Source organism: Ovis aries, chromosome 1 (assembly GCF_016772045.2).
Source record: "Ovis aries strain OAR_USU_Benz2616 breed Rambouillet chromosome 1, ARS-UI_Ramb_v3.0, whole genome shotgun sequence".
NCBI lineage: Eukaryota > Metazoa > Chordata > Mammalia > Artiodactyla > Bovidae > Ovis > Ovis aries.
Window position 1 is genome coordinate 185,272,102 of NC_056054.1, and position 27,183 is coordinate 185,299,284.

General features: G+C 44.2%; 1 protein-coding gene and 1 long non-coding RNA gene across 3 annotated transcripts; one reads left to right on the forward strand and one right to left on the reverse strand.

Moving 5' to 3' along the window:
* Positions 1-852: 852 nt before the first annotated feature.
* On the reverse strand, positions 853-19,381 carry POPDC2 (popeye domain containing 2). 2 transcript variants are annotated; one of them, XM_004002948.6, is made up of 4 exons: positions 18,480-19,381; positions 13,218-13,326; positions 7,122-7,530; positions 853-1,400 (listed from the first exon to the last, which is right to left on the reverse strand). In XM_004002948.6, the coding sequence occupies exons 1-4, from the start codon at positions 18,968-18,970 to the stop codon at positions 1,315-1,317; spliced, it is 1,095 nt and encodes a 364-aa protein (XP_004002997.1). In that variant the 5' UTR covers positions 18,971-19,381; the 3' UTR covers positions 853-1,314. The 2 variants fall into 2 exon arrangements, with proteins under 2 accessions (XP_004002997.1, XP_060274211.1); XM_060418228.1 differs by having other exon boundaries at positions 853-7,530.
* Positions 11,530-19,875, forward strand: LOC132660077 (uncharacterized). Its single transcript, XR_009601290.1, has 3 exons — positions 11,530-11,857; positions 14,798-14,962; positions 15,066-19,875. It is a non-coding gene; the product is annotated as an uncharacterized LOC132660077 (long non-coding RNA).
* The last annotated feature ends 7,308 nt before the right edge of the window (positions 19,876-27,183 follow it).

Consider the following 27,183-nt stretch of genomic DNA (forward strand, 5'->3'; position numbering starts at 1 on the left):
ACCCCATGGACTGTATAGTCCGTGGATTTCTCCAGGCCAGAATACTGGAGTGGGTAGCCTTTCCCTTCTCCAGGGGATCTTCCCAACCCAGGGATCAAACCTAGGTCTCCCGCATAGCAGGTGGATTCTTTACCAGCTGAGCCACAAGGGAAGCCCCAAAATACTGGAGTGGGTAGCCTATCCCTTCTCCAGCAAATCTTCCCGACCCAGGAATGGAACCAGGGTCTCCTGCATTGTAGGCAGATTCTTTACCAACTGAGCTATCAGGGAAGTCCTAAAACAGAGTATTATACAGCAACAAAATAAACAAACTTTTGAAAGAGCAAGGATTGCCCGAGGATCCCCAGCTGTCCCAGCCCTCAACTGTTTGTCTTCCCAGCCTGGGTCCCAGACACATGGGTCAAGAAGCCTTTGAGGTCCTGGCTGTAGCCACTGTCTCGATGTAACAGCACAAGAAACTCTGAGTGGGGACAGCTCAGTTGAGCCCAGTCAAGCCCCACTTTTATGAGCAAAACAAATTATCGTGACGATTTTAACTCACTGCTTTAGGGAAGAATGTTGCACAGCAATAGGTAACCAGAATAGGCGTGTAAGTATTTAGGGGATAAAATAAAACAGAATATGTTAAATTTGTAAGTCTACTTTAAAATGTTTAAGGAAATTTAATTAAAGAGATTTGTAAAACTACTTCTAAAAACTACTGTTTAATATTAGGGTCATAAATAAAGGGAAAGACTTGTAAGTTGAATGTAAAAGATTAAGGGCAAACTGGATTCTAAAATTTCTACTTACCTAAATTGAACCTTAACTGAGAAAAATATTTTAAATAAAACAAGACAAAAACACTGAAAATTTCTTGGATAGCTAACTTCATTGATCCTTTCAGAAAGTTAAGGAAACATAAGGAAAGGAAATGAGTGATTTATTGAGTGCTTACTAGGTGTCACAGCATATCCTAGGTGATTTATTGAAATCAACTCACGGAATCCTTACAACCCTGTGAAGTGGGTTTTATGATCACCCCTTTACAGATGATGCTCAGGGAGGCTATGTGACTTGCCTGAAATTCTGCAGTTAGTAAAGGATAGAATCTGTGCTTTGGCACTTTTGGATGCCTTCTCTTGGAAGGAAGGCTGATGAAGGCAAATTTCTAAAAGTCACTCGGGGGCCTTGGTGTGGTTGCAGTGCTGGCATACTCTGTGTCTGCTCCAACCTTGCCTGTGAGCCTTCCAGTGGGTGAGAAGAGGGGTGTGCACGCAAGTGACCGTCCTGTGAGGATTAACGTGGCCAGAGTAAAGGATGATCCGTTGACCCTTACAGTTCAGGAGTCTGGGTTGGAGCCAAGGGCGCCTGTCCCCTGGACATAACTTCAGAGTAGCTCCGGAGAGGAGTTCTGGAAGCTGCGGAAAAACAGAGGAAGGATTTCAGCACTGTGGCTTGGGATAGCTCACGTAACTTCAGAGGGTTCTGTTCAGGTCTCTTTTTCCTCTACAAGTTTCCAATATTTTAACTGTATGCAATGTCTAACACAACAGGAGCAGTTGAATCGTTGAATCATTTTCTTCTATAATATTAGGGTGAGTCAGTTTTTAAGTTATATAGTTCAATTCCCTCATTTTATAGGAGAAGAGACCAAGAGATCAACTTCGGTTGCTTCCTATGAAGAATCTATAGAACTATGCTTCCTATCTAACACTATGGAATGAGTTTAAAAATCTGCATAGAAAACCAGTGAGTTTTATAAAACCCTTGTGTTTTATTTTTACAAAGCAAGGAGTAGGTAAATGAGACCTGTAAAACAGAAATAGAAGAAAAACAAATACGGGCTGTTGTGGTCCTAAGTGGGGAGGGAACTGCTGCCTCTAACTTAACTACTTGAACATGGATCCTTGCCAGATTAAGCAGAGCTACCATCCAGAGACCCAGACCCGGAGACCCCAGGCAGCTCCTGCCAGGCTACCTTCAAGGGCAAGTCTTCTGCCCCAGGAGGCTTTCCAGTGGTTCTGGGAGAAACGTGCTATTTAACAACACTGACAGCTAACAAAGCACCATAGAGACTTCTGAAGGAAGGGACCTGAATATAGTGTGATGGTGATCTGTCTCCTCTGTGCAAATAAAACAGATGAAGGTCTGACCATCCCTTAGCTATCCAGGGGCCAAGGAGCTAGTGTATGTTTTCTTTGGGCCTCCAACTTTTTGCTGTTCCTTTTGTTGTCAGGGGATCCTGTCGGTTATTACCTCCCTTAGGAAACCAGACTGAAGGAAATAAGGGGAAATCATGTGTCTCAGAAGGAGTAGGGGAGGGATTGGGGAGGGAAGTGAGAGTGAGAGAGAAGGGGAGGAATTTGCAAATAACTATACATAGTACAGAATTTTTAAATACATTATACATTAAACTAGGAATATACAGCTTAACAAACTGCCTTTGTGTCTTTTATCTCAATTACTCCTCAAGCAACCTGATAACATCAACAGAAGCTACCTATTTACTTACTTCTGAATAATACTGGATAGTGAAAGTTGCTCAGTCATGTCTGACTCTTTGTGACCCCATGGGCTATACAGTACATGGAATTCTCCAGGGCAGAATACTGGAGTGGGTAGCCTTTCCCTTCTCCAGGAGATCTTCCCAACTCAGGGATCGAACCCAGGTCTCTTGCATTGCAGGCAGATTCTTTACCAGCTGAGCCACTTTCTCCAGAGGATCTTCCTGACCCAGGAGTCAAACTGGGGTCTCCTGCATTGCAGCCAGATTCTTTATCAACTGAGCTATCAGGGAATCCCATTTACTTACTAGTAGGTATTGATTATCTATGAGACTATTAGCCCTGTTCTGCAGCTAGGGAACTGCCCTTGAAGGTAATTATGTGGCAGGACAAGATTCACAACTTAGAATCATTAAATCATAGCATCACAGAGTTAGAAGGCACCTTAATAGCAATAACATAAGGCATCCTTTGCTTGGAGCATGAATCACCTTAAAAAAAACCTCTGAGAAGATTTCTTCTGATCACTAGTTGAATTCTTCTAGTAACGAGTAACTTACTACTCCTTGAGGCAATCCATTCTCCTTATAGCTTTCAGTCCTTAATTCATCTTTGTCCTCAAGAATGTCACCCGATTAAGCTGAAGATATCTTTTCAAAATTTGAAGATATTACTCTTGTCCATCTCTTGCGGATTAAGCATCTTCCAGTCTTTCAGCTGTTACTCATGATTACTCATATTATGATTACCTGGCACCGTGCCTGAAATACATAGTGGATACTCAGCGAATGTTTGTCGATTGGTTCTTGGGCCTTTGGTAATGTGTCCTGGTCCTGGCCTCTTTCCTTGACCACAATTAGTCTCCATGTTGTAATGTGTTTCTCATTTCTTTGTTTATTTAAATAATAAAAAGGAAGCAATAAGAGTCTTTACTTTCAAACTACAGAGTCTTCAGAACAATTTGAAAACATAAGCTAAACTGGCCAAATTTTAGACAGCTTTCAGTTAGTTTGTGATAGTAGACTCAGTAGCTTGACTTAACTGACTACTTCAGAGATATATTCATTGAGCATCTCCTGTAAGACATCAAATGAAACATTGTGGAGTGTGTTCATAGAATTAACAGGAAAGATTCTAGAGAAGGCAGGGTTAATGTGAGGTCTAACTGTGAGACCCTACATGAATACATTATCATACAGTATTGCTTTGCATGTTAAAAAAGTAACAACCAGTTTTGGCTCAGTTCTAGGCACCACCAGGCTGAAAACTGTGCTCTTCAAAACAAACAAATGAAGAATGCTCCAGTGGAAACGCTGATTATTTTCAGTTGGTTTTAAACTGTCTTGGTGTGAGGCACAGCACTGCTGTCAGTGTGATGCAGCTATGTCGCTCCCAACAATGCAGAATCCAGTCAGCTTCATGGCTCTTAAGTTAAGTTCTGGACCAGCATGAATAGCAATGAGCTTACAGTTTTGGTTGCGGAAGAGTCAGGGACTGGATGGTGAATTGTGCCCTGCTTTGGAAAGGAAAGAAGTAAACTGGTACCAGTCTTGAGGCACTATGCTTATTCATTACAATAATAACCGTAAAAGGAATTTGATGACAAATAAGTCAAACCAAACGTCCCAAAATACAATTTGGGAAAAATGTCTCTGGGCGAAATTATCCCATTATCACAAACTAAAGCTGTCTGAAATTTGGTCAATTTGATCACATTTTCAAATTGTTCTGAAAACTGTGGAAGTTCAGTTCAGTTCAGTCACTCAGTTGTGTCCGACTCTTTGCGACCCCATGAACCGCAGCACACCAGGCCTCCCTGTCCATCAGCAACTCCTGGAGTCCACCAAAACTCGTGTCCATTGAGTCAGTGATGCCATCCAACCATCTCATCCTCTGTCATCCATCCCCTTCTCCTCCTGCCTTCAATCATTCCCAGCATCAGGGTCTTTTCCAGCGAGTCAGCTTTTCTCATCAAGTGGCCAAAGTATTGGAGTTTCAGCTTTAACATCAGACCTTCCAATAAACACCCAGGACTGATCTCCTTTAGAATGGACTGGTTGGATCTCCTTTCAGTCCAAGGGACTCTCAAGAGTCTTCTCCAACACCACAGTTCAAAAGCATCAATTCTTTGGCGCTCAGTTAACACAGTTTTTTCCTTTCTCTCTGTTACTTAAACCAAAAACGATTCTAATATATTCTCTCTTTATACTCCAAATACTAGTAAGTATAAAGAAAGTGAGTTATATTAGCAGTTTTCTCACTGTGAACCTCAGAAAAGGCTGAATTTGGGAAGAAGCCTTTTTTTCAATAGTATTAAGAATAGAGGACCTGAGAGACAGAGGTGGGACCACCTTGCATGTGAACATCTCACGTACCATGCCTCTCACATGGTAGGTGAGATTCTTCACAGGTACAGAATGGAGAGAACTGATGGTCAAGTAGGACCCCGCTACCCAGCAGAGAGGAGGACAGCTCCAAGTCACAAGAGAAATCATAGTGAAACACAGCCGCGAGTTCTTGCTGGAAGATGCACTGACGTCCAGGGGCTTGTGTCCATTATAAGGTTGCCTGCCTGCTTCTTTTTCCTCCTCTGAACAGTTCATCCTTTTCCTTCTCACATAAACCCAGGAGGGCCTTGAGGGGGCCAGCTGGGTCAACATATTCATGTGAAGGAAGTAAGATTCAGTGAGATTGTGTGCTTTGCAAACAGAAGTAGAGCCAGACGTAGCAATCAGGACTTTGGGCTCCCAGTGCAGGTCTCTTGTCTAAAACACTGCCTGCCTGTTAACGTTTGGGAAAACTCATGCATGAAATGTGTAGCCATCAGAGAAGAGAATTCTCACATCCTCACTTGAACGGTCTTCTTCATAGGGTTAGGGAGAGGTACTGATCTTGGAAGAGTCAGGATTGAAAATTAAGTTGGGCGTATAGGGCAGTTTAGGAAGAAGAGATGGAGCAAGACGGGAAGTGGAGGAACAGGAAGAAGGCAACAGAGAGAGAAATACACGAATAGTCAAATGGGGTCAACGTGAAGGAAAAGTATAGAGAGGGGAAGTTAACAGAGAAGAAGCAGAAATGGGCCATTTTCTTCTTAAAAGCAGCACACTGAGGAAGCCGAGGACTGAGCAGAAACTGGAAGGAGGGGAGAAAGGGGAGAACAAATAGAGCCGGGAAAAGAGAAGCAGGCAGAACAGGAGGACCCAGGGAGCTGTGTGAGTTCAGAGTGTGTGCAGGCGGGTAGGTACGGGGACAAAGAGTGGGGCCCACGGGACAGAATTCACACACACTGGTGGGTAGGCTAGCAGGGAGGCGACTGTCAGCGCAGCGGGGGCGGACACTGGGAGAGGACCACACAAGTGGAGGAGGTCAAGAGGGTGATCTGCTAGACGCTGCTTCTAAGGACTGATTCCATAGATGATTAGTTCCATATCCATGAAACCAAATAGCTAATCTTTTAGCACTCACCTCTCTCGCCTCTTTCTCCATTTATGTGATTTGCTTTTCAAAATGTACTAACATTCACTCACATTCACTCACTTAACCTCAAAGTACCCTAGATGCCTTCCTACCTGAAATAGTTCCTTGGGAAAAGAGTGTTTCCTAAAGAATGATTAATCTCTTAAGCACCCCTCCCCAACCTTGGAAATGTCTTCCAAATTGAGAACAGTGGTATTTTCCTCAGGAAAAGCCAGGCCTGCACCATGGTTGGGTGGAGTCCTAGAGGAAAATGTCACAGCATTGTGAGAGCAGTCAGAGGGAACATGAGAACAATTTCCCAGAACTGCTCAGCAGAGCCTTTTATGTACACTCTCCTGAGCTGTACACACACTTTCCTACGTCAGATTCACGCCCACTCTACCACCCACAGTTATGATTTTCTAGGAAAGTCATTCTGTCGTGGTAACATTCACTCAGCAGTGTCCAGTCCTGGGCCTGAGCAACACACTCTCCACTGGGTCAGAGGATAGCAAGGTGGGCACATTTTCCTCCCAGTGTCATTAGCCTCCAATCACAAGCCTCTTTGAAATAGGGGTGATTTTAACAGAAGGGTCTGTCCAATCCAGGCTAAATAATGACTGCTTTCTGGAGCTGACTATATGCCAAGAAGAATCATTAGAAATTTGAGCCATGCCAGCTTTTTAAAGTATTCTTTAAAATGCATGCCATAACAAAATACCCTTTAGCCTTAAATGTGACCTTGGTTATTAGCACAACTTTGGAAAAAAAAAAATTAGCAACCTATCTGCTTGGTCAAATGTCAGCCAGCCAGACCACTTTTGAAAGCATTCACAATTAATAAGGGATGAGTTTTTTTAAAAAACCCTCATGCCTTTCATGCAACAGGAGTGAGTTGCTATCTGCAGGGTTGGGTTAATGCCACTTTCTGGGAGTCCTCTGAGAGGACAGGCTCCATGAAATCATTTTTTGCCCTCATAAACCAAGTTAAGGCCAGCTATTGGCAAGACTGCAGCAACTGCCTTCTGAGTACTTACACAGGATCCCGAGCCGGGGGGCCGTGCCCATGTTAGTTCTCCCCTCACCTCATGTACTCCCCATCACTCTTATAATCCATGAATGATTCTGATCCCGACACCTCCTCAAAATCCTCCAGAACCAGACTGGTGGAGTCCTCACCCAGGACGCCGCTGTCGGGCCTGGACATTCTGACCCAGGGAGGAGGTGCAGGAGAGCTGGTGACCAGTGGAGGTGGGGAGCTAGGAGGTGTTTGCTGGACAGACGTGTGCAGGGCCTGAGGAGGGGATGCCGCCGGCTCACGGACTTCCTCGTCATCCTTCTCAGACTCTGGTCCTGGATCTGAGGCAGCAGGACCCAGGACGTGGTAGAGGCTGGGGAGACGGATGTCAAAGCGTAGCCCGAACTTAGCAAAGAGCTTGTCATTGAGAGCGTAGAGCTTCTCTGAGATGTCATAGCCCAGCAGGACTGAGAAGAGGCGAGAGATGTATCGCTCTTTGGTCAGAAGGAGGTGGAGATTTTTCCGGGGCCAGGAAATGTAGCTACATTCAGTCTCAGCTGTCAGAGTGACCTGAGAGGGGTCAGGGACAGAAAGTGAAGGTTGAAACTTAAAAATGTGTCCAAGCTTAGTACAGAGATATATACAGTTTACTTGGCAAATCGCTGCACTTTGCACTTCTCCTGAAGAAGCTATGGAAGTACCTCTCCAGGGCCTTGCCTTGAAGAGGTCCAATGAATGACTTTTCTCGTGTGCACTGATATGGTGGGAGGGATGGAGTAGGGGGGTTGTCTTGTGAAGAGCCCTGAGATCACCTCCTGGAACCTCACAGTCCACCTCCAGTCTCTTCAGCTCTCATATACTATGTTCCATGGCTGATCCCGCTAATGGCTGCAGAAGGTTCTGAGCCTGGTGTGATCCCAGGAGAGAATAGGGGCCTCCTGGTGCTCAGAAGAAAGGTCAGGATGCTGATGACAGTTTTTAAGGATAAAAGATAATATATTGGAGTTGGGACACAAAGAAGAATTGGGAATAATTTCAGTGAGAAGAGAGCCTCTGATCAGGTATGCCAGGCTACATCAAGTGGACAGAATGCTGGCCTGGTCTTCAGACCCATGAGCTGCACTTGACTTGGGCCCTACAAGTAACCAAATGGATCTGATGACTAAATTCAGAAAAGGGGCACAGAGGAAAAGGAACTCTTTTTTGGGGGGCGGGGGGTGAGGTGCCTTGCAGTTTACAGGATCTTAGTTTCCTCACCAGAGACAGAACCCGTGCCCCCTGCCTCAAGAGCACAGTGTCTTAACCCCTGGACCACCCAGAAAGTCCCAAGAGGCACTCTTAAGAACACAAAGTGGAAGGATACCCCACTCTCCATTTATATAGACATCTAGTAATTTCTGTGTACTTGGCTATGTGCCCATGATGCACAGCTAAGTCACACTTGCAGGGTCAGTAATGTGTGCACAGCACAGAGCAGGTGCTTGAAAAATCTTGTTAAAATAGTGATGAGTGGTAAAGATAGGTTTCAAATGCAAACATTCTTAGTATAGTAAAGGAAAAGTGCGTAGAATCACACAATTCTTTATACCCTGTCCTAAGTACTTTAAAAGTGAGCAGCTTGGCAGAGCTTAAGATGAAGATTCACGAATGGAGACAAAGGAAATGAGAAGGAGGACATCAGCTAACATTTGCTGAGAGTGACCATGTGCCAGTCATCGTGTTAAGTGCTTTATGTGGGTTGTCTCATTAAAGGTGGGGTTCTTTATCAGAGATCATGTATATAATCCTTTCATTTCATTGCCTCCAGAACAGCCCCTCTGCTCCCCTCCTCCCCTTCCCATCTGCAGTACCCCTCTTCTGTTCCCTTCCTTCATTTCCTCTACCCCTCAGTCATCAGCACTCAAGTCAGGGCCTAAATTGCCTCATCAAGACCAGAAAAGAGTTTCAATTCCAGCTTTACCAGCTGTGCGACATCAGATAAATTGCTTAATCTCTCCAGACTTGTTGCCTCATGAGAATACTGGTCCTCACAATCCATCTGTGGCTAATCTGACTCAACAAGTAGCTGTCACATCTACCATAACCTGTACTTTCAGTGCACTTACTAACAATTCCCAAACAAGAAATCAGGGTGCTGCACGTGAAGTGGGTACACATGAGAGCTAATAAGGATGCAAGAAGTGTCCTCAACGCTGAACAGCAAATACACTGTTACTTCTTCCATCTTAAGTCAAAATTTTAAAATCAAAATCTTTTTTTTCTTCACTCTAGTTCCTTGGTTAGCTATCACTCCATTGCTTTGCTCTCCTTTTCAGTAAAACTCCATGAAAAAGTTGTCTATAGTTGGCTGCTACCAATTCCTCTCCTTGTATTCTGTCTCTTCAGCCAGCAAGGCTTTGCCCCAGTGGTCTACAAGCTGTTCCTGGCAAGGTTGCCTACGACTTCTGCATTGCTGAGTCTCATGATCAGTTTTCACGGCATTCAGTCCTCTTCATTCATATTCTTCACTTGGCTCCCAGGATGCCACATTCTCCTGGTATAACCTCCTGATTAGTCCCTTTCAGCTTCTTTTGCTACTTTTTACCCCCTTCAACTTCTAAACACTAGAATACCCCTTTTCTTGAATCCCTTTTCTGTCTGCACTCACTCACTGGTGATCTTGTCCAATGTAACAGCTTTAAATATCATCTGTAGGCTAATGACTCCCAAACTTAGTCTCAAGCTCAGACCTTGTTCCTGAATTCCAGACTCAAGTATGCAACTGCCTACTCAGTGTCTGTATTTAAATGTCCATAGATGACGCAAATCTAATACCTCCCAAACGACTTCCCTCTCTTCTCCCAAAGCCAGTACTATCTGCAGCCTTCCTTATCACATTTGATAGCAGCTTCATCCTTCCAGTTTCTCAGGTCAGAAGTCTTAGAAGTTTTCTTGATCCTCTTTCTCTCACATACTACATCCAATGTGTTAGGAAATCCTTTGGGCTGTATTTAGAAAATATACACTCTGGCCCTAGATGACATGTCTCCTTACCACCTCTCTGACTTCCTCTCCTGCTCTTCATCCCCCTCCCTCTCCCTGTTCCAGATTCATTGACCTTCTTTCTGGACCTCAAACATGCTAGTCTCTCTCACACCCAGCTTTTGCACTGGCTCTTCCCTCTGTCTAATATGCTATCCCCCCAGATATTCTCAGAGCTCGCACTGCTAATCACCTCAGGTCTTTGCTCAAATATCACCAGTTCAACAAAGACTTCCATGAAATCTCCAATTACAATTGCAATTATAGTTGACCCTCGAGCAACACAGGTTTGAACTGTGTGGATCCATTTAAATGGGGATTTTTTTTTCAATAGTAAATACCTGAAGTGCTACACAATTGGCTGATTGGTTAAGTCTGAGGATGTGGAACCCCAGATCTGGGGGAACTGTATATTTGGAGGTTGGACTATAAATTATGGGCTTCCCTAGTAGCTCAGCTGGTAAAGAATCTGCCTGGAATCCAGGAGACCCTGGTTCGATTCCTGGAGAAGGGAAGGGCTACCCACTCCAGTATTCTGGCCTGGAGAATGCCGTGGACTGTATAGTCCATGTGGTCTCAAAGAGTCAGACACTACTGAGCAACTTTCACTATAAATTATACATGGATTTTCTACTGTGTGAAAATAACCCTACCGCCTATGTTGTTCAGGGGTCAATTGTATCTCTCCCTTAAACTATTCTATTTTTTTACTATAATTAATTATTTTTAACATATTACATAATTTACTTATTCATAATTTCTATGGCTAATTTTTTGTCTCACCTACTAGAATGTGAATTGCATGAAGGCAGGGACCTTCGTCTGTTCTGTTGACTGATACACTCTGAGCACCTTTAATACTGTCCAGGTGGGAACTCCCTAGCAATCCAGAGGTTAAGACTCCATACTTCACTGCAGGGGGCATGGGCTCATGAACCATGGGTTCAATTCCTGGTCAGGGAACTAAGATCCCACATTCCATGTGATGTGGCCAAAAATAAAACCAAACAAAAACAAACCATGTAGTGCCCAGGTTACTATAACAGCTCAATAAATATTACTGAAATGAGTGAATGAATTAGGTGAAAACTACTAATCTTGTAAGTTGTAAAATAACTTGATGTTGTTTTCTCATGCCCAGTATAAAATCCTTCCTAAATATCTTCAGAAACCAATGGATTGACTGGTTTGACCAGGTTTTTCTTTAACCTTCACCTTCGAAGCTGGTTGAATGGATTAAATGAGATGATGTACATAAAGAGACCTTGAGTCCAGTAAAACATGATGCTAATTAGAGAAATAATGCTGATTTCCATGTGATCGCTCCCATGTTATGTTCTCGGTAACCGATAAGAGGGTCGCAGTGTTTAACAGTCAATAAATTGTTCATTGAATTCTTGAGAGGTGTGATGGAATGTTTATCTCTTGTGGCAAACTCAATAAGAATTATGATTCAGTCACTGTGGATTCCCTATTAGTCAACAAAGACTATGCAAATGCAAAGGCAAGGACAAGACGAACTACAACCTGAGACAACTCTTGACATTTGCAAAGAGGAAATGGGACTTCACCGAGCCAAGAGCAAGTGTGTGGATCTCAAGGCTCCCAGTGGAGGTGCCTACTAAAAATACAAATGGAAGAAATGTGACAGTCCCTACATCCCTCTCAGATGCTGAGAGGCCATCTGGGGTCATAGCCCTTCCTTTCAAGCATAACTAAGGGGAGGACACCCGGCTTATCCACCACCTGTTTCTCGGTTTCAGTGTCAGAAACAGAGCCTGGTCTGGCTGGCTCAGGACCTGACTCAGCCCTCCTGAAGGTTCCTGTGACTCTGAGGGAGTTCTCAAAGGTGACTGCTGAGCTGCTTGGAGAGGATGTGAGTATGTGGTAGGGGAGGCACATGTTCAGAGGGGGGCCTGTGACTGATGGTCCAGGCAGGGGGATTAGGATCGCCCCTCAGGGCCTGTCCTCACAGAGCCAAGAGTCAGGGTGGGGCGGAAGCAGACCCAGCCAGGTGGCACCGCCTGGCATGTGTCTATTTTGGGGCTGGCATAAGTGCTTGCCTGAGGAACTTCCTGATAGAACTGATAGGAGACAGAGGGAACCCAGTCCTGGCCAACTATCTGGACAGGGGAGTCCCTATGATGGTGTATATGTGTGACCTCCATTCTCCTGGTAACCCCCCATTTTAAAAAAGAATAGAATAGTGGTGTCAGGCAACTTGGTTTTGCCACTTTCTGGATGAAGCGCTTGGGCAAATTACTTGAGGTTTTTGTTGCCTCATCTGTTAAACAGGTTAATAACAATATTCAATGCAGAGGACTGTTGTGAGAATCAATAAGGCAATGAAATAGGTAGTGCCTGTCACACGCTAGCAGTGCAGTAAGTGAGAACTACAAAGAAGGTAACTGAAATCTGAAGGATTGACAGAGAGGAGAGGAGGGCTCGAGCAGCCAGGCCCTGACCTTAGACAGTGTGTGTGATGCCCTCTGGAGCACTCTGAGACACCAGTGGCCTACTGGCGAGGCAGTTCAGTGAAACTTTACTGAACACCTACTACTGTGTACAAAGCACTGCCCTTTGGAGCCTGGAGATGGAGAGGAAAAGCCCAGATTTCTACGTCAAGGAATTTACTATTCAAAAGACAGAAAGAAAACCAAATCGTACATGTGTGCAGTCAGCATAGTAAAAGGAACAGAGGAGGCACGCAGGCAATGTGTGGAGGTGGAAGCTGGTGAGGTCAGTCTGGGCAGGCTTCAAAGGAAGTGAGACACCATAGCCTCCTCCTGATGAGGGAAGTGCATTTCAGATAGAGGCAACAGTAGGGGCCAAGGCACGGCCGTGTAAAACAGTGTGGTATGTTTGGGGAAGTAATTCAGCATGGCTGGTGTGAGCAGGAAGTGTGAGGAAAGGGCTGGAGATGCGGCTCCAGGATGTCACTAAAGGTCTTAAGTCACTCTCTAAGGAGCGAGGGCTTTTATCCTGTGGTCACTGGGGTCTTCTGGAAGAGTTTTAGGCATAGGAGTGACATGGCCCCTCTTTCAGGGATCAGCACCTCCCTACCCTACCCCTCCTCTGCCAGGCACTTTTTCCACTGGAGGAGAGTGCTCCCACCTCTAGCATCATACTGGCAGTAGTTCAAAGGTGTGCAAAAAGAGAGGAAAGATGGAAGCACGGATGTTGCTGGGTTGCAGTGGGATGGGCTGGGGCAGTGCTGCCATGGGGCTCCCTATTACCTGAAACACCCCCTCCTCAGAGGGATGCAGCGATTCCCACTCGGGAGAGTCCATGAACTGGTAAGGAAAGATGTAGTGCAGAAACTGCCCGTCCTGGCTCACACGAACCCTGGCAAAGGGAGAGAAGAGACTGTGTGGGAAAAGAGAAGTGGTTACCCAAAGCTTCTCCAGAGTTTAAATTACATGTTAAAAGAGTGGAAAATGACTAGGATCCAGAATGGGCTTTTTCCTCTTTTACCTAGAAAACTCAAGAGTCTCAGTTTCAACCTCTCTTCTAAAGTCAGTTGCACTGGGAACGAGTTTATTGAACAAAGAGGGCAGATCAACAAGCTCTGTAAGGTACATCCTGTCCAGTTGGAAGGAGCTATTGTTCCACTTTTTTTGAAGCTTAATTGTCTAAAAAAAAAAAAAAAATGTATGGAGAACCTTCTGTGCTCCTGGAAGTCTGGGAACCTGGAGATGATCTGGTCCTTTTTTTTTTCTTTTTTACTCTTCAGCTGCACTGCATGGCAACTGCTGGACCCCCAGGGAAGACCCAATAATCTGATCCTTACCTTTCAGGATTTCACAATTTAGTGGAAGTCACAGGGACATAAATAACTAGCTGTAGGTCAACATGCGCTATTGTAAGACAGGAGGCTAGAGGAGGGAGAGCGCTTAGTTCTCTCCAAGTGGCAGACTTCTCAAAGACGGCATTTCAGCTGATTTCTGAAGGATGTATAGGATATTGAGAAGCGGATCAGAATGCAGATGAGGATCTGAGAAATCCAGTATGGAATTCTGTTTTCCAATATCAGCTTTTCCCCTTCCTCTATAGTACTGGAATCATGACTGCCCAGCTAGACAATGTTTCTCTACTTCCCTTGCCTCTGAGTAGAGCCATGTGATTAAGTTCTGGCCAAGGGGATATTAGCAGTCCATATCTTGCTCCCAGTGAATGCCTAGATACATATGTATGTGTGCAAATTATCAAAGACCACTATCAATTAACAAACTTTATGTATTATCTGACAACTTAAAGACGGAAAACAGAAAGGGATGTAGGTCTCAAACCAAGCCCAGAATGTGGTGTCAGCCTACACTCTCTGATAGCAGAAACACTCTTGCTTCTACAAGACCTATCAAAATGTGTAGCTAGCCACCAGAACTTCCCTGAGTAAAGAAAGGATGCAAGAGAAAATGAAGTGTGCTCCTAACTCATGGGCTTCACATATTCTGTTCCCTCCAGCTGCCTCTCTTCCCAATCCACACCTTCTCCTCAGGCCTCAGCTTACACATTCCTTCCTGCAGGAAGTCTCATCTGCCCCCCCAGAAAATTCAGTTCCACTGCTTATATGCTCTCATTGCACTTTGCCTTCCTCCTTGAAATTAGTGACTAGAGTCACTAATTAGTGACTCTCTTGATAGACTGTAAATTCCAGGAGTACAAGGAAAATATTTTTCATTTTTTAACAAGAGATCCCTAGTCTCTAGCTCTCTTAATAAATATTTTCAGAAATGGGGAGGGAGGAAGGAAGGGAGAAAGGAAAGGAAGAGGGATGCAAAGATCAAACAAATGAACTCACTGTGTCACCATAAAGGGGACCAAAACCTCAAGGAAAAGCTTCTTGAACAAAGGAAGAAAGACAACCAGAGAGAATGAAGCTGCTGCCATACACATCAGATCCTCCCATCCTTCATCCTCTTCCCATGCAAGGAATCTGGCCACCCAAGTAAGCCAGTGAGGAGGGACAAGACTTTACAGTGTGAGTAACATCTCATGAGGGGCTTTCCAGGTGGCAAAGAAACCACCTGCCAATGCAGGAGATGTGGGTTCAATCCCTGTGTGTTTTGTTTTGTTTTCCTTAGATTTTGCAGTTTCAATCCCTGGATTGGGAAGATCTCCTGGAGAAGAAAATGGCAACCCACTCCAGTATTCTTGCCTGGGGAATCCCATGGACAGAGGAGCCTACAATCCATGGAGGCTCCAGAGAAGGCTACAATCCATGGGGTTGCAAAAGAGTTGGACATGACTTAGCGACTAAAACAACAACATCTAATGAGCCTGCATGGCTCCCTGAAGCCATTCATATTGTATACTATATCCTTTATCATTTGAGTCTCTTCTTCCTCCTTGATCTCCTGACAACAGGTAATTTCCTCCTCCATGAACAGCTCAGAGAGCTGGTTGCCTCTTCAGGAGGCTGTGCATGTGGGAGTTGATGCTTGGGATTGTATATGAGAAAAACTCTCCAACAGTAAGCACAGCTTAACAGGGTGATGGACTTTGAAGAACACTTTGCCTTTCTGAGTCTTGAAAGGGACTGATTGCATTATGAAAATAAAAAAGGACGTCTGAGGTTTTAGCAAAGGGCTCCAGATGAGGTATGCATGTGAGCTGGGGAGGTCTCCATCAGAAGCCCCCACTTCTCAGCATGGAGTTCTATTCTGCTGCTTCAAGGTGGGTGGTACCTCACCAGCCAAAGATAACGATGATTCTCTTTTAAAGTCGTAGGCTGGTTATAGACTAGAAGTCCTTTCCTCAGCTCCAACTTAACAAAGTTGAGACAGGATGATGTTGAAAGATATCAAAACAAAACTCTTACTTCAAATCTTGAAAAGCAAGAAAAATATTGAAATTTATAACTTTTAACTTGAGTTTTTGATGCTAGGTATACTAGGAAATGGAGAAGGAAATGGCAATCCACTCCAGTACTCTTGCCTGGAGAATCCCATGGATGGAGGAGCCTGGTAGGCTATGGTCCATGGGGTTGCAAAGAGTCTGACATGACTGAGCGACTTTGCTTTCACTTTTCACTTTCATGCACTGGAGAAGGAAATGGCAACCCACTCCAGTATTCTTGCCTAGAGAATCCCATGGACAGAGAGCCTGGTGGGCTGTCATCTAATGGGGTCGCACAGAGTCGGACATGACTGAAGCGACTTAGCAGCAGCATACTAGGAAATGGCAACCCACTCCAGTACTCTTGCCTGGAAAATTCCATGGATGGAGGAGCCTGGTAGGCTGCAGTCCATAGGGTCGCAAAGAGCTGGACATGATTGAGCAACTTCACCTTCTTTCTTTCTCTAGTTCCTTTTGGAGAAGGAAATGGCAACCCACTCCAGTGTTCTTGCCTGGAGAATCCCATGGATGGAGGGGCCGGGTGGACTACAGTCTGTGGGGTTGCAAAGAGTCAGACACAACTAAGCAACTAACACACAGCCACACACATACTAGGAAAAGGGCTTCACTGGTTGCTCAGCTGGCAAAGTGCCTGCAATGCAGCAGACCTAGGTTTGATCCCTGGTTGGGAATATTCCCTGAAGGAGGGCATGCAACCCACTCCAGTGTTCTTGCCTGGAGAATTCCCGTGGATAGAGAAGCCTGGCAGGCTACAGTCCAGGGGGTCGCAAAGAGTTGGACACGACTGAGTGACTAAGCACAGCGCATACTAGAAAAAACCACACTGAGGGGCCAAGCCCCTCTCCCCTCTTCACAGGAACATGGTCTACAAGTTCATGATAAATCTGTCATATAAAAGATACCTGAACCGTATAATAATTATTATGTGCTTCCATAAATGAGCACCATGCAGCGCAGTGGGTGTTTCTCCTACCTGTCTTAATCCCCTCCTTAGAACACAGATACTAGGAGATGCAAACAATATCATGGGTCTCATGAACGAGCATGCTTCCTAAACTGTCCTTATTTTAAGCATGGAATTGTAGGTGGCAAACATTTTGGCAATAGTCATAATATATTTGTATCTACATGTGTATTTGTTTACACACATTCATTTATTTATACTTCAACCATAAATGAAATGAAACATCACAAAAGCTCATAGCTCATTCAACCCAGGACCTCAGTGTCCAAACAAAATTAAGACATGTGTACATTATACTTTGATTCTATACATTAGTCCATAATGCATGGTATCCACATTACTAGTAGTAGTTGTGGTAGTACCGTCATCATCAATGTCAAAATCTTTTTCCCCACTGGCAATCTTATCTGGTTTCTTTCTTTCTTTTCCCCTTTTCTTTCTTTCTTTCCTTTTTTTTTTTCTTTGAATCACTGCATTCTTCTGGTCTCAAAAAAGCAGGAAAGAGGAAATTAAGGACAAAGTTTTTAAATACTCTGTTTTCCACAGAGCCAGTCCAAGTAGATAGCAGGTGAAGATGCTTACTATCAGATGCTTAGCTCCCACATACAAGTCCCATTAGGGCAATATTTCAAAGAATTCACAATTTCCTACCAAATGTGCAGCACAGAGCTACACAGTATTTGTTCAGAAGAGATCAGTCAATGGCCAACATTCACATGCAGGCTAATCCTGACAAAGCCCATTTTGCTAAGATCTGACTGTCAGCCTCCTTAAAATGTGTCAGCCAGGTGTCTCCACCATATCCTCAAAGAGACACACATGGACTTCGCCATTCTCCCCTCACTCTCTGGCCCTCAGATTTATAGCACTTTACTCCTGGTCTGTAGGAATCTCAATAGAACAATCTGGAATGGAAATGTGGACAAGGGTAACCTCATTGTTGTTGTCGTTTTCGCTAAGGTGTGTCTGACTCTTTTACAACTGCATGAGCTGTAGCCTGCCAGGCTCCTCTGTCCATGGAATTCCCCAGGCAAGAGTACTGGAGTGGGCAACGATATTCTTCTCCAGGGGGTCTTCCCGACCCAAGGATCAAATCTACATCTACTTCACTGGCAGGCAGGTTCTTTACCACTGAGCCATCAGGGAAGCCCATTCCTGCTCCATATCTGGGCATATATGGCTTTACCATAGAATCTGCATAGATATCCGCTGATATCTCTGATGTCCTGGCATGAGCAAGGGTTACAAAAAATCTCCCATTTTGGCACTGTTCCTTACACATAGTTGGCACTTAGCAAAGGTTGAATGCATATGGAAGAAACTAATTAATCTTATTGAAATGTTCAGTTTTTCAAAGCTTAGAGATAAGGCTGCAGTTTAGGCATGACATGCTGGCATGTTGTGGTCATTTCAGAGCTAGGGTCAAGAAACATTCACCCCACACCTCGCAGCAGCAAGTCTATTCACAATTCTTTCTGCCAACCATGAGCTAGTTTCCTCATGAAAAAATATTAAGAAAGGGGAAGCAAGTATATGCTTAGAAAAATCTATTTTGGTTTGTTTGACTCGCCACATCCTTCCTCAATGGAAGAGATACGAAATGGAAAGGGAGGCGCTGGGAAACGAGAAGCGTGGGCGTGGGGAAGAAATGCTGGGTAGTGACAGAGTGGCTTACCGGCCAGAAAGCAGCAGGGACAGGCGGTCAATGGGCGTCTCGCCCTCCACGGCATAGGTCTGCTCCGTGGCCAGAGTCAAGACCTGCTCCTCGCAGCAGTGCACGATCTCCTTGTATGCTGGCAGGGGCACCTGCAGGGGCAGGCACAGCGTCTTGTAGAGCAGCTCCAGCTCCTCGGGGAGGGTGCCCTCACGCAGGCGGTACACCAGGTGTGCCAGCTGGAGCACGCAGGCCATGGCCAGCAGGACGCTCCAGAGAACAATGTCCAGGCCGCAGGCACCGAACCAGCCCCATAGCACACAGCACAGGTAGCCTGTGCCCAGGAAGCCGAAAAGGTAGAAGCACCCATACACCCCACTGCCGCCCATGAAGCCCAGGAGCAGGAAGCAGTTGGCCAGGTGGAAGACAGCCCCTTCCAGGTCCTGCCTCCAGGTGATGCACAGTGGCCCGTGCCCGAGGAACTGGCCCTCCACGCTGCTGTTGCTGCTCATCTTCGGGTCTCAAAGCCTGTCGGGCTCTAAGACTGTCCCCACATGGGAAATTCAGGAAATGGGTCAACCTGTCCTCCCAACTGTCGTCTCACCTCTGGCTTCTCCCCGCCAACTCCACCTTTCTTGGGAGGAATGCTTCCAGCAGCTTTGGGAATGAATAGCAAAACATCATATACTTCATGGAGAACTGAAAACTTTTCTTTCTCTTTCCCTCAGCAAGGCTCTGGCCCTCCTGGCAAAGCTCTGGTAAGTGTCCTCGGCTCCAGGTTTCTTAGAAGAGTCTTCGCATTTGACTCTTGGCAGGAAACCTAACTCGTCCTGAGAAAAAGATAGGGCTATGGGGCTGAAAGCTTCAGCAGTGAGGGATAATAAAGCAGCCGCATCCTGCTCTCTGTTGTTCCCAAACAGAATGAAGAGCGCCCAGCACGGGAGGCACATTTGTGCTCCATTTGGAATGCGTCTCTCTTGGCACCGGAAGAAAGGGTGACCCCAGACGGATACCATGTTTGGAATTGGAATCCAAGAGGTACTGGCAGTGAGAAAAAACAGGCCAGGCATACAGGCAGGCTGGCAGAGCACTTAACATACCTCCCCAGAGGACAAGATAAGGCCTGGACAAGAGAGGCAAGTCAGGGGAAGGGGGCAAAGGGGGTGGACAAAGGGAAAGCAAGCCCAGAATTTACTGTCACACCTCAGGTAGGACACTGTCCAGAGCCCCCTTTGGGCAGGGCTCGGGGCTCTCCTGAGGTAGGAGGGCACATCAAGGTTGGAAAGTAGGGGACTATTATCAGAAAAAAATCCTAACAGTGAGAAGTGGAAAACCCCTCGAAGGCCTTTATGAAGTCATATTGGAAATATCAGTCGGCATTTATTGAACATTCATTAAACGAAAATAGCTATACGAAGCAACTTTTGAATTCTTTCTTCTGCATGTATCTGGATCTAGTAATAGTTTATACAATGGTGATACATTGCTCAGACCATCATCCCACCCACTCCAATACTGACAAATGATAATAGCCATCACCTATTAAACACCTACAAAGTGCCAGATCTAGGTTACTTATTCTATACGCACATGATTTAGTCATCACACAATTGCATTCCAAATAAATATTGTCGTTCTCCTAGATCTGAAAGAAACTGAGGTTTAGAGAGGTAACAAATTCCCACACGTAGTGACAGAGACAGGATTTGATCTCGTCTATCAGACTTACAGCTGTGTCCCAAGTAGTTTGCCCAGGAAGTGGAAATTCAAGACTAGATCCGTGACTCCTAACTCTACCACACCACCCCCCGCACCCGGAAGTCTGAGGATGTCCAGGAACTTCTGGATGACCCTGTGGTCTGCTTTGGGTCACCAAGTTAAAATCTGGGAATATGCAAACACTAAGCAATGTCCCCCTGGCCTCCAAATGACTCCTTGCTTCTGTTTCCTTACTACCATTACTCCTATAGCCCCTGAGGTCTGGGGCCAGGGATTGGGGAAGTGGAGGGGCACCTGGTAACCTTCTAGAATTATTCAAGCATTCCCTCCATAGAGGCCTTTATTATACTGCTGGTGACCTAACTAAAATTAGTGAGAAGTTAGGAATTGTCAGATATGCTGAGGAGTAGGAATTTTCAGCTCAATGCATACTGAGCGCCTGCTATGAACCAAGCATTGAAGAGAATCAAAGTTTCCCAAGAGCTCTCACTCTTATCAAGAGCTGTCTCAGAAAACAATGGCAATTCAGTGTGGGAAGTACAGTAACTGAGTTGAGTTTAGGAGACGTGGCAGCCTAAGAGGAAGATGGCATCAAGAAAGAAAGACACAAGGGCTAACAAGGAATTTGAGGGCCAGGATTGAATTAGCCAGATAGACGGAGAAGAGGATTTCCACTGGTACGAACAGCAGACTCACAGGAAGAGAGGTGTGAAAACGCACAGCATGCCAAAAGCTGGTTCTTTTTCTTGTTTAATTACAATCTCCTGACAAACAAATGTGCATGTTATTCCCTTTTTTCTAAAGTTGAGGGAAATCAGTGGTAAAGGAAAAAAGAGAGTGCCTGGAGAAGGCCTCCCCTTCCAATGCCCTGCCCCACACACCCCAACCCCCAGCCTTTCCCACAGCAGTGATTTGGATCTGTGATATCATCTGAGTAGTGGAGTTGGGGATTTCCATATGCTGCTCTTCTGTCACCTGCCTGCCTCCCGGCCAAGCCACCCCCTGTAACGAGCAACAGTTGCTCATCCCTCCACCTTAGTCATGCACCCCCCTGAGCTGTCAAGTGGCTGTCTCTGCCAGCCTGGGAGCAAGGAAATCAGAAGCAACCAAGGCTCTGCCCAAGATAGAATTTCAAAGCAGGTCATCTTTCTCAGTCAGCCTGACCAGTGGCTGGCCCTGACCCCTTAAAGAGACAGGAGACCCACTGACTCTTGCTCTCAGCCTAGCTTCTCTGTCAATTCACAAATGTGTTCATTTGAGCAGAAGGTACTAACATATAGCAAGCAGGTATTATTTCCTCATGTCTTCCCATGATGCCTTTTTTTTTTTAATGGAAGAAATGAACTCAATAAGGTTAAGGAACATTCCCAAGGTGATATAGTATGTGAAAAGAGGCTAAGGCTTAGGTCATTGTGACTCTAAATTGTATGTTCTCTGTGCTGTACCACCTTGCCAGCTACTTTTGGAAGTTTATATATGTCCATGTGTAGGCTCATTCATTGTTACGGGGGTTTGAGTATGCCACTGGGGCGGCATAAATCCCACATGCCACCTCCTGCAGTGATAGTGACAGCGATGTCTATGGGAAGGGACTTGTGATGTGCATACAATGGAAAGCTGTATCTTGTTTATTTTTAAAACTAGGTTTGATAGAAGAGGAGAGAAAAAAGTGTGTGTCAAAAAGGTGTGTTCTTACACAGAAAGCCACAAATACACTGTAGACAATATTGGGGGAGAATAAAAGGAAAGACACAGAAGTTTGCATCAGTTCTATTCAATAGGCATTTACTTAGAACAAAGTATGTGTGCCAGGAACTGGGGCTAGAAGATGAGTAAGACGAAGATCACCTTCAAGGACCTTTTGGTCTAGTGAGGGAGACTGGCCCAGAAAAAAGTACAACCCCCAAAATACACTTATTGGGTATGTGGCCAATGAGACCTAAGAGGACATGGGTTGGGGAGCTTCTGGGAAAAGTATACTCCTTTGTGGAGACAGTAAGGAGGCCTGCTACCTTTCATCCTGGCTTGAGTAGTGTGATATGTAATGCTTGACGCAACCATAGCCATTTAGATAGGATGGGGTTCAAGGAAGCACTCGCTGATGGGTGGAGCAAAGAATTCAGGAAAAACAGCACAGGGAAGGTGACATTTCAGCTGGTCTTAAAAAACGCTCAGTAAGTGTTCCCCCAGCTAGGGAAGGGCCTGCCAGGAAGGGAGAACAGAATGTGAAGTCAAATCCAGAAGTAAAATGAAAATACATGGCGTATTCTGGTAATGGAGAACAGTTTGTTACAGGTGAATCAAAGGGAGCACAGGACATGAGGCAGGAGAAGCAAGCTGGGGCCAGATTAAGAAGTGAGCCAGCTGAACCACCTCTCCAAGAGGGGTCACAGGCCACGGCTGGTCTGAGAGCTGTTACTGGTCCATGATGAGACATGGACAGAAATTGAGAGAACTTAGACATTTTTATACAATTTGACAGGAAACTTATTAGCCTATGAATTGGAAAAAATTGAAGTAGTCCTTCATCTCACATAGTTTGAGAAACACTGGGTTTGAGATGAATGCTTTGCTAATATAGTTATTAAAATAGAACACAGGCATGATTTTAGGCATTGGACACATACTGCTGAGCTGATCTCAGGCAGACGCTACTACTTTCTTATCCCATTTCCCCTTTCGCCCCAATCTGTGGACCTCTGATTTTCTTGGACAATATATGAAGAAGGATGGGCTTCTCTCTGGGTTGCCAGGGCCTGAAATAAGACTGGTCAAAGCCAAGCACACTATCCCCTTCCTCTCTGCTGTAACTGGTTTGAGTGGGCATGTGACCAATGAGACACGAGTCTGTGTACGTGGGAGCATCCGAGGAAAAGTATTTTCCCTGATAGAGTCAGTAAGGATGCCTGCTACCTTTAATTCTGGCTTGAGTGCAGCTGTATGATGGTGTAATGCTTGAAGCTACCAGATCCATGAGATAGGATAGACCTAAGGATGAGAAGGTTAGAGAGGAGAAAAATAGAACAAGCTTTGGTTCTTCAAAGTATCACTGAGCATTGTATCAAATCTGAAACTTTCAACCACCAGGCTTTATAACAGGAAGCAAATTACACGTATTACTTAAGCCATCCTAGTTGGGCATTCTAGTACTTGCAGTTGAATACATTCAGATGCAGATCTCCCTAAAGATCTCCATGGGCTTCCCAGGTGGCACTAGTGGTAAAGAACCCATCTGCCAATGCAGGAGACATAAGAGATGTGGGTTCGATCCCTGGGTCAGTCAGGAAGATTCCCTGGAGGAGGGCATGGCAACCTACTCCAGTAGTCTTGCCTGGAGAATCCCATGGAGAGGAGCCTGGTGGGCTACAGTCCATAGGGTTGCAAAGAGTTGGACATGACTGAAGTAACAGCAGGCATGCATGCAAGGCTCTCCATAAGGACTGCTCTTCAGCTAGCAGTTATTAAACATCTCTTATTTTATTCTACGAAAACTGAGTATCAGATGACTTGTTATGTGCTATCAATAACTTTCTCTTAAAAGTTTGAGTAAACTGAGAAGAAATTCTTCTCTAAACTCAATTTGACCATTAGAATAATTTGGTGGTTAATAAACAAGATGATTTGGTGCAAAGTTGGTCATCTGTTCAACATGTATTTACCATTTACCTCTTCCTCCTTATAACAGAATTCCAATTTTGTTCTGATATCTAAACTACACATGGATCCAAGGAGGGGATCCTGGTTTAAGCCAATCAGCATAAGGCTTTCTGTTGACAATTATCATTATACTCTCTCCAGATGGCACAGATGGTAAAGAATCCCCTTGCCAGGAGATGCAAGAGAGACAGGTTTGATCCCTGGGTTAGGAAGATCCCCTGGAGGAGGAAATGGTAACCCACTCCAGTATTCTTGCCTGGGAAATCTCATGGACAGGAGAGTCTGGCAGGCTACAGTCCATTGAGTCTTACACAAAACCTAATTTGGCTCAATCAGATCAAAAAGGTAGGGGGTGCAGGGTACTTCAATGCCTTAGGAATAGTTTCTCTCTCTGCTGCTGGACTTAAACAAGAAAGCACATGATTAGCTTCATCAATCCCGGAAGAGAGCACTGAGGTGAAAAATATCGATAACTTGATTCTTGGATGGCATCACTGAGCCTCTGATATCACTGCATCTAGAGTTTGCCCTAACCCTGGACTTCCAGTTATGTATTTTCCTTGATGAAGATTTTGTATAACTTAACTGTCAAAAGCACCATCATCAACACAGAACTACCATCTAGCAGTTTATCACAGCTAAAGAAACACTGGGTATATTCACACATGTACTCTTTTTAGGAAGACATCTTGGAATATTTATCATAGCACTGAATATTCACCTTTTTATTTTTACAGCTTATATACATATATCCGCCAGAATATAAGCTTTTTGAGAACAGAGTCCATGTCTTACTAATCTTTGTTCATTACTCAGCACACAGTTGGCACTTCGTATGTCCTCAGTAAATACTGAGTCAAGCATCCTTTCATTTTGAGAACAGGGGATACATATGATTCACATATTCACATACTCAACATTTAGGGCAGTTCCTTGCACATAACAGGCCTTCACTAAATATGTACTGAATGAATAAATGAATTTACGGCTATGAATACATAATTTTTTTTTTTTTAGTTAACTGGTACAGGAAAGAACATTGGGTTTTTGGGCTTGAACTCTACTGACAGACTCACATCCCAGGTCACCAAATATTTGACCAGAACAATTTCTTTAACCTGCCTGCCTGTACTCACCTGTGAAATGGGGATTATAGTTTCTCCTCACATCAGACCTGTATAGTTATCCTAAAGCAGACCTTGCACAGGTGTATGGTCCTGTTCTCATCACCCTTCAAGTCAAATGTTTCAAGGTCAGACAAAGGGAACTAATTTCAGAGAACAGCATGAATGTATCTGTATTGAGAATTTGAGAAGTATCATGAATAGCAGGAGCTTAGCCAAGAGGTATGTCAGAACATGCTGACAACCTACTAAGAAGCTAAGTTCTTCATTTTTTCAAATTACTGTGGTAACATGTTACTTTTATTAGTAACAAAATGCTACACATAATCTTTGAGAAGGCTTAAGCACTAAGGACTGATGGGCAATCTTGTGAGATGTACTTTTAAGTATGGCAGATGTCAAGAAGGGTCGTTTAATTCCTTTACCAATCAGGTAAGCATATCAAATTGACAAAGGTTGAAAAAATTAATCTTGCTAAGAGGTCAGGGGACTAGACACCCTTAGTACTAAGGTACAAATGGGCACCACCTTTCTAGAGATCAGTCAGGCAGGACTCATCCAAAGCCTCTGGCCCATCTTTGCTTAAATGACACTTATACTTTCCTTTGGAAATGTCCGTTGTAGTGTTATAATGGAATAGCCAATGGAAAAAAAAAAAAAGCATACATGCAAAAAGAGATAAATGGCAAGGTCACCAAGAAGTGGTCTATTGTAGACTGGTGGCATTTCAGCTGATTTCTTTCTTCCTTGTTTCCACAAAACCAACACCACCAAACATTTTTAAAATCAGAAATAATTTAGGTATCTGGTATGTATCCTGTTCAATACTGAGACCCAGTTCCTAGAATGGTATCTAACATATAACAGGCATTCTATAAACATTTGTTTAATGAAATGAATGTACAGATAGAGAACTGTTTAAATTATGGTAAGCCATGGGGTAGATTTGTACATAGCTAATAGAAACCGTATTGTAGAACTATACTCACAGGTGATAAAATATATTGAGAAAAGTTAATACTATGATTGCATTAAAAATATGTAGCATAAGGACCTTCCCGGTGGTCCAGTGGTGATGACTCTATGCTTCCAACGCAGGGGACAAGGGTTTGATCTCTCGTCAGCGAACTAGATCCTGTGTGCTGCAACAAGAACTGGCACAGTCAAAAAAAGAAAAGTAGCACAGAAAAATGACCTAAATTTTTTGTTTAAAAAAAAATATTTTAAAAGCGTAAGAAAAAATTGGAACAGCAAAAGTTAACATTGGGAGATAAGGTTAGGAATTTTCTTTTCTTTTTGTAGTTCCAGGACATATTCAAGCAGAATGTGGATAACCATCTGCCAGCTATCTATATTGGTGGGAAGTTGATTCACATCATCTCCCTTAGGAGTCCAAGATTCTATTCCTCACCCTAGAATGCTCTGAAATCTACGCAATGTCCACTTAAATAAAACTCTATATCCAAGCAAATATTAAAGTAAAAATATGAATACAGAGAATGTCAGTAACATTAAATGCTAGATACTGTGCCAAATGCTTTATATACCCCCACTTTAATGACTACTCAATCTTGTATTACTACTATCCCCAATTTTTCCTTTCAGATGAGAAAAACAGACCCAAAGAGGCTGACTTGTTTGAGGTCATGTAGCCATCTGTTGAACTTAAGCCTGGCACACTTCAAAGCTACGCTTTTTCCTCCCCCAGCTGTACAGCATGTGGGATTCTGGTTACCCCACCAGAGATTGAACCTGCACCCCCTGGATTGGAAGTGCGGGGTCTTAGCCACTGGACCACCAGGGAAGCCCCAGAGCCATCTCTTAACTAGGAAAGGATCTTAGGAACAATTTAGTTCAGCTCCTTTTTAAGAAGCAACCTTCCAATCATATGACACATGAACCCTACATATTCTATTAGTTTTCACAGTATCTTTTGTTGTTAAGATTTAAAATTTAAAGACAGAGTATGACCAACTCCGTCATTTGCTCAAAAGCAGCTAATAGGACCACAGGGCTGCTATAGTGATCCATACTTTATGTTCTAGTCACTATGTTCTGTATGTTAGAACTATAGAACATAGTGAATAGAACACATATTCTGTATCACGACAGTGTAGGACTGAGCTATTTCATTAGCGACTTATTTGTAAAAATCCAGCCTCTGATCTGGGCCAGCTCCTAATTAATAAGAGATAACTGGCCCCTAGGCATTAAACTTCTGATCC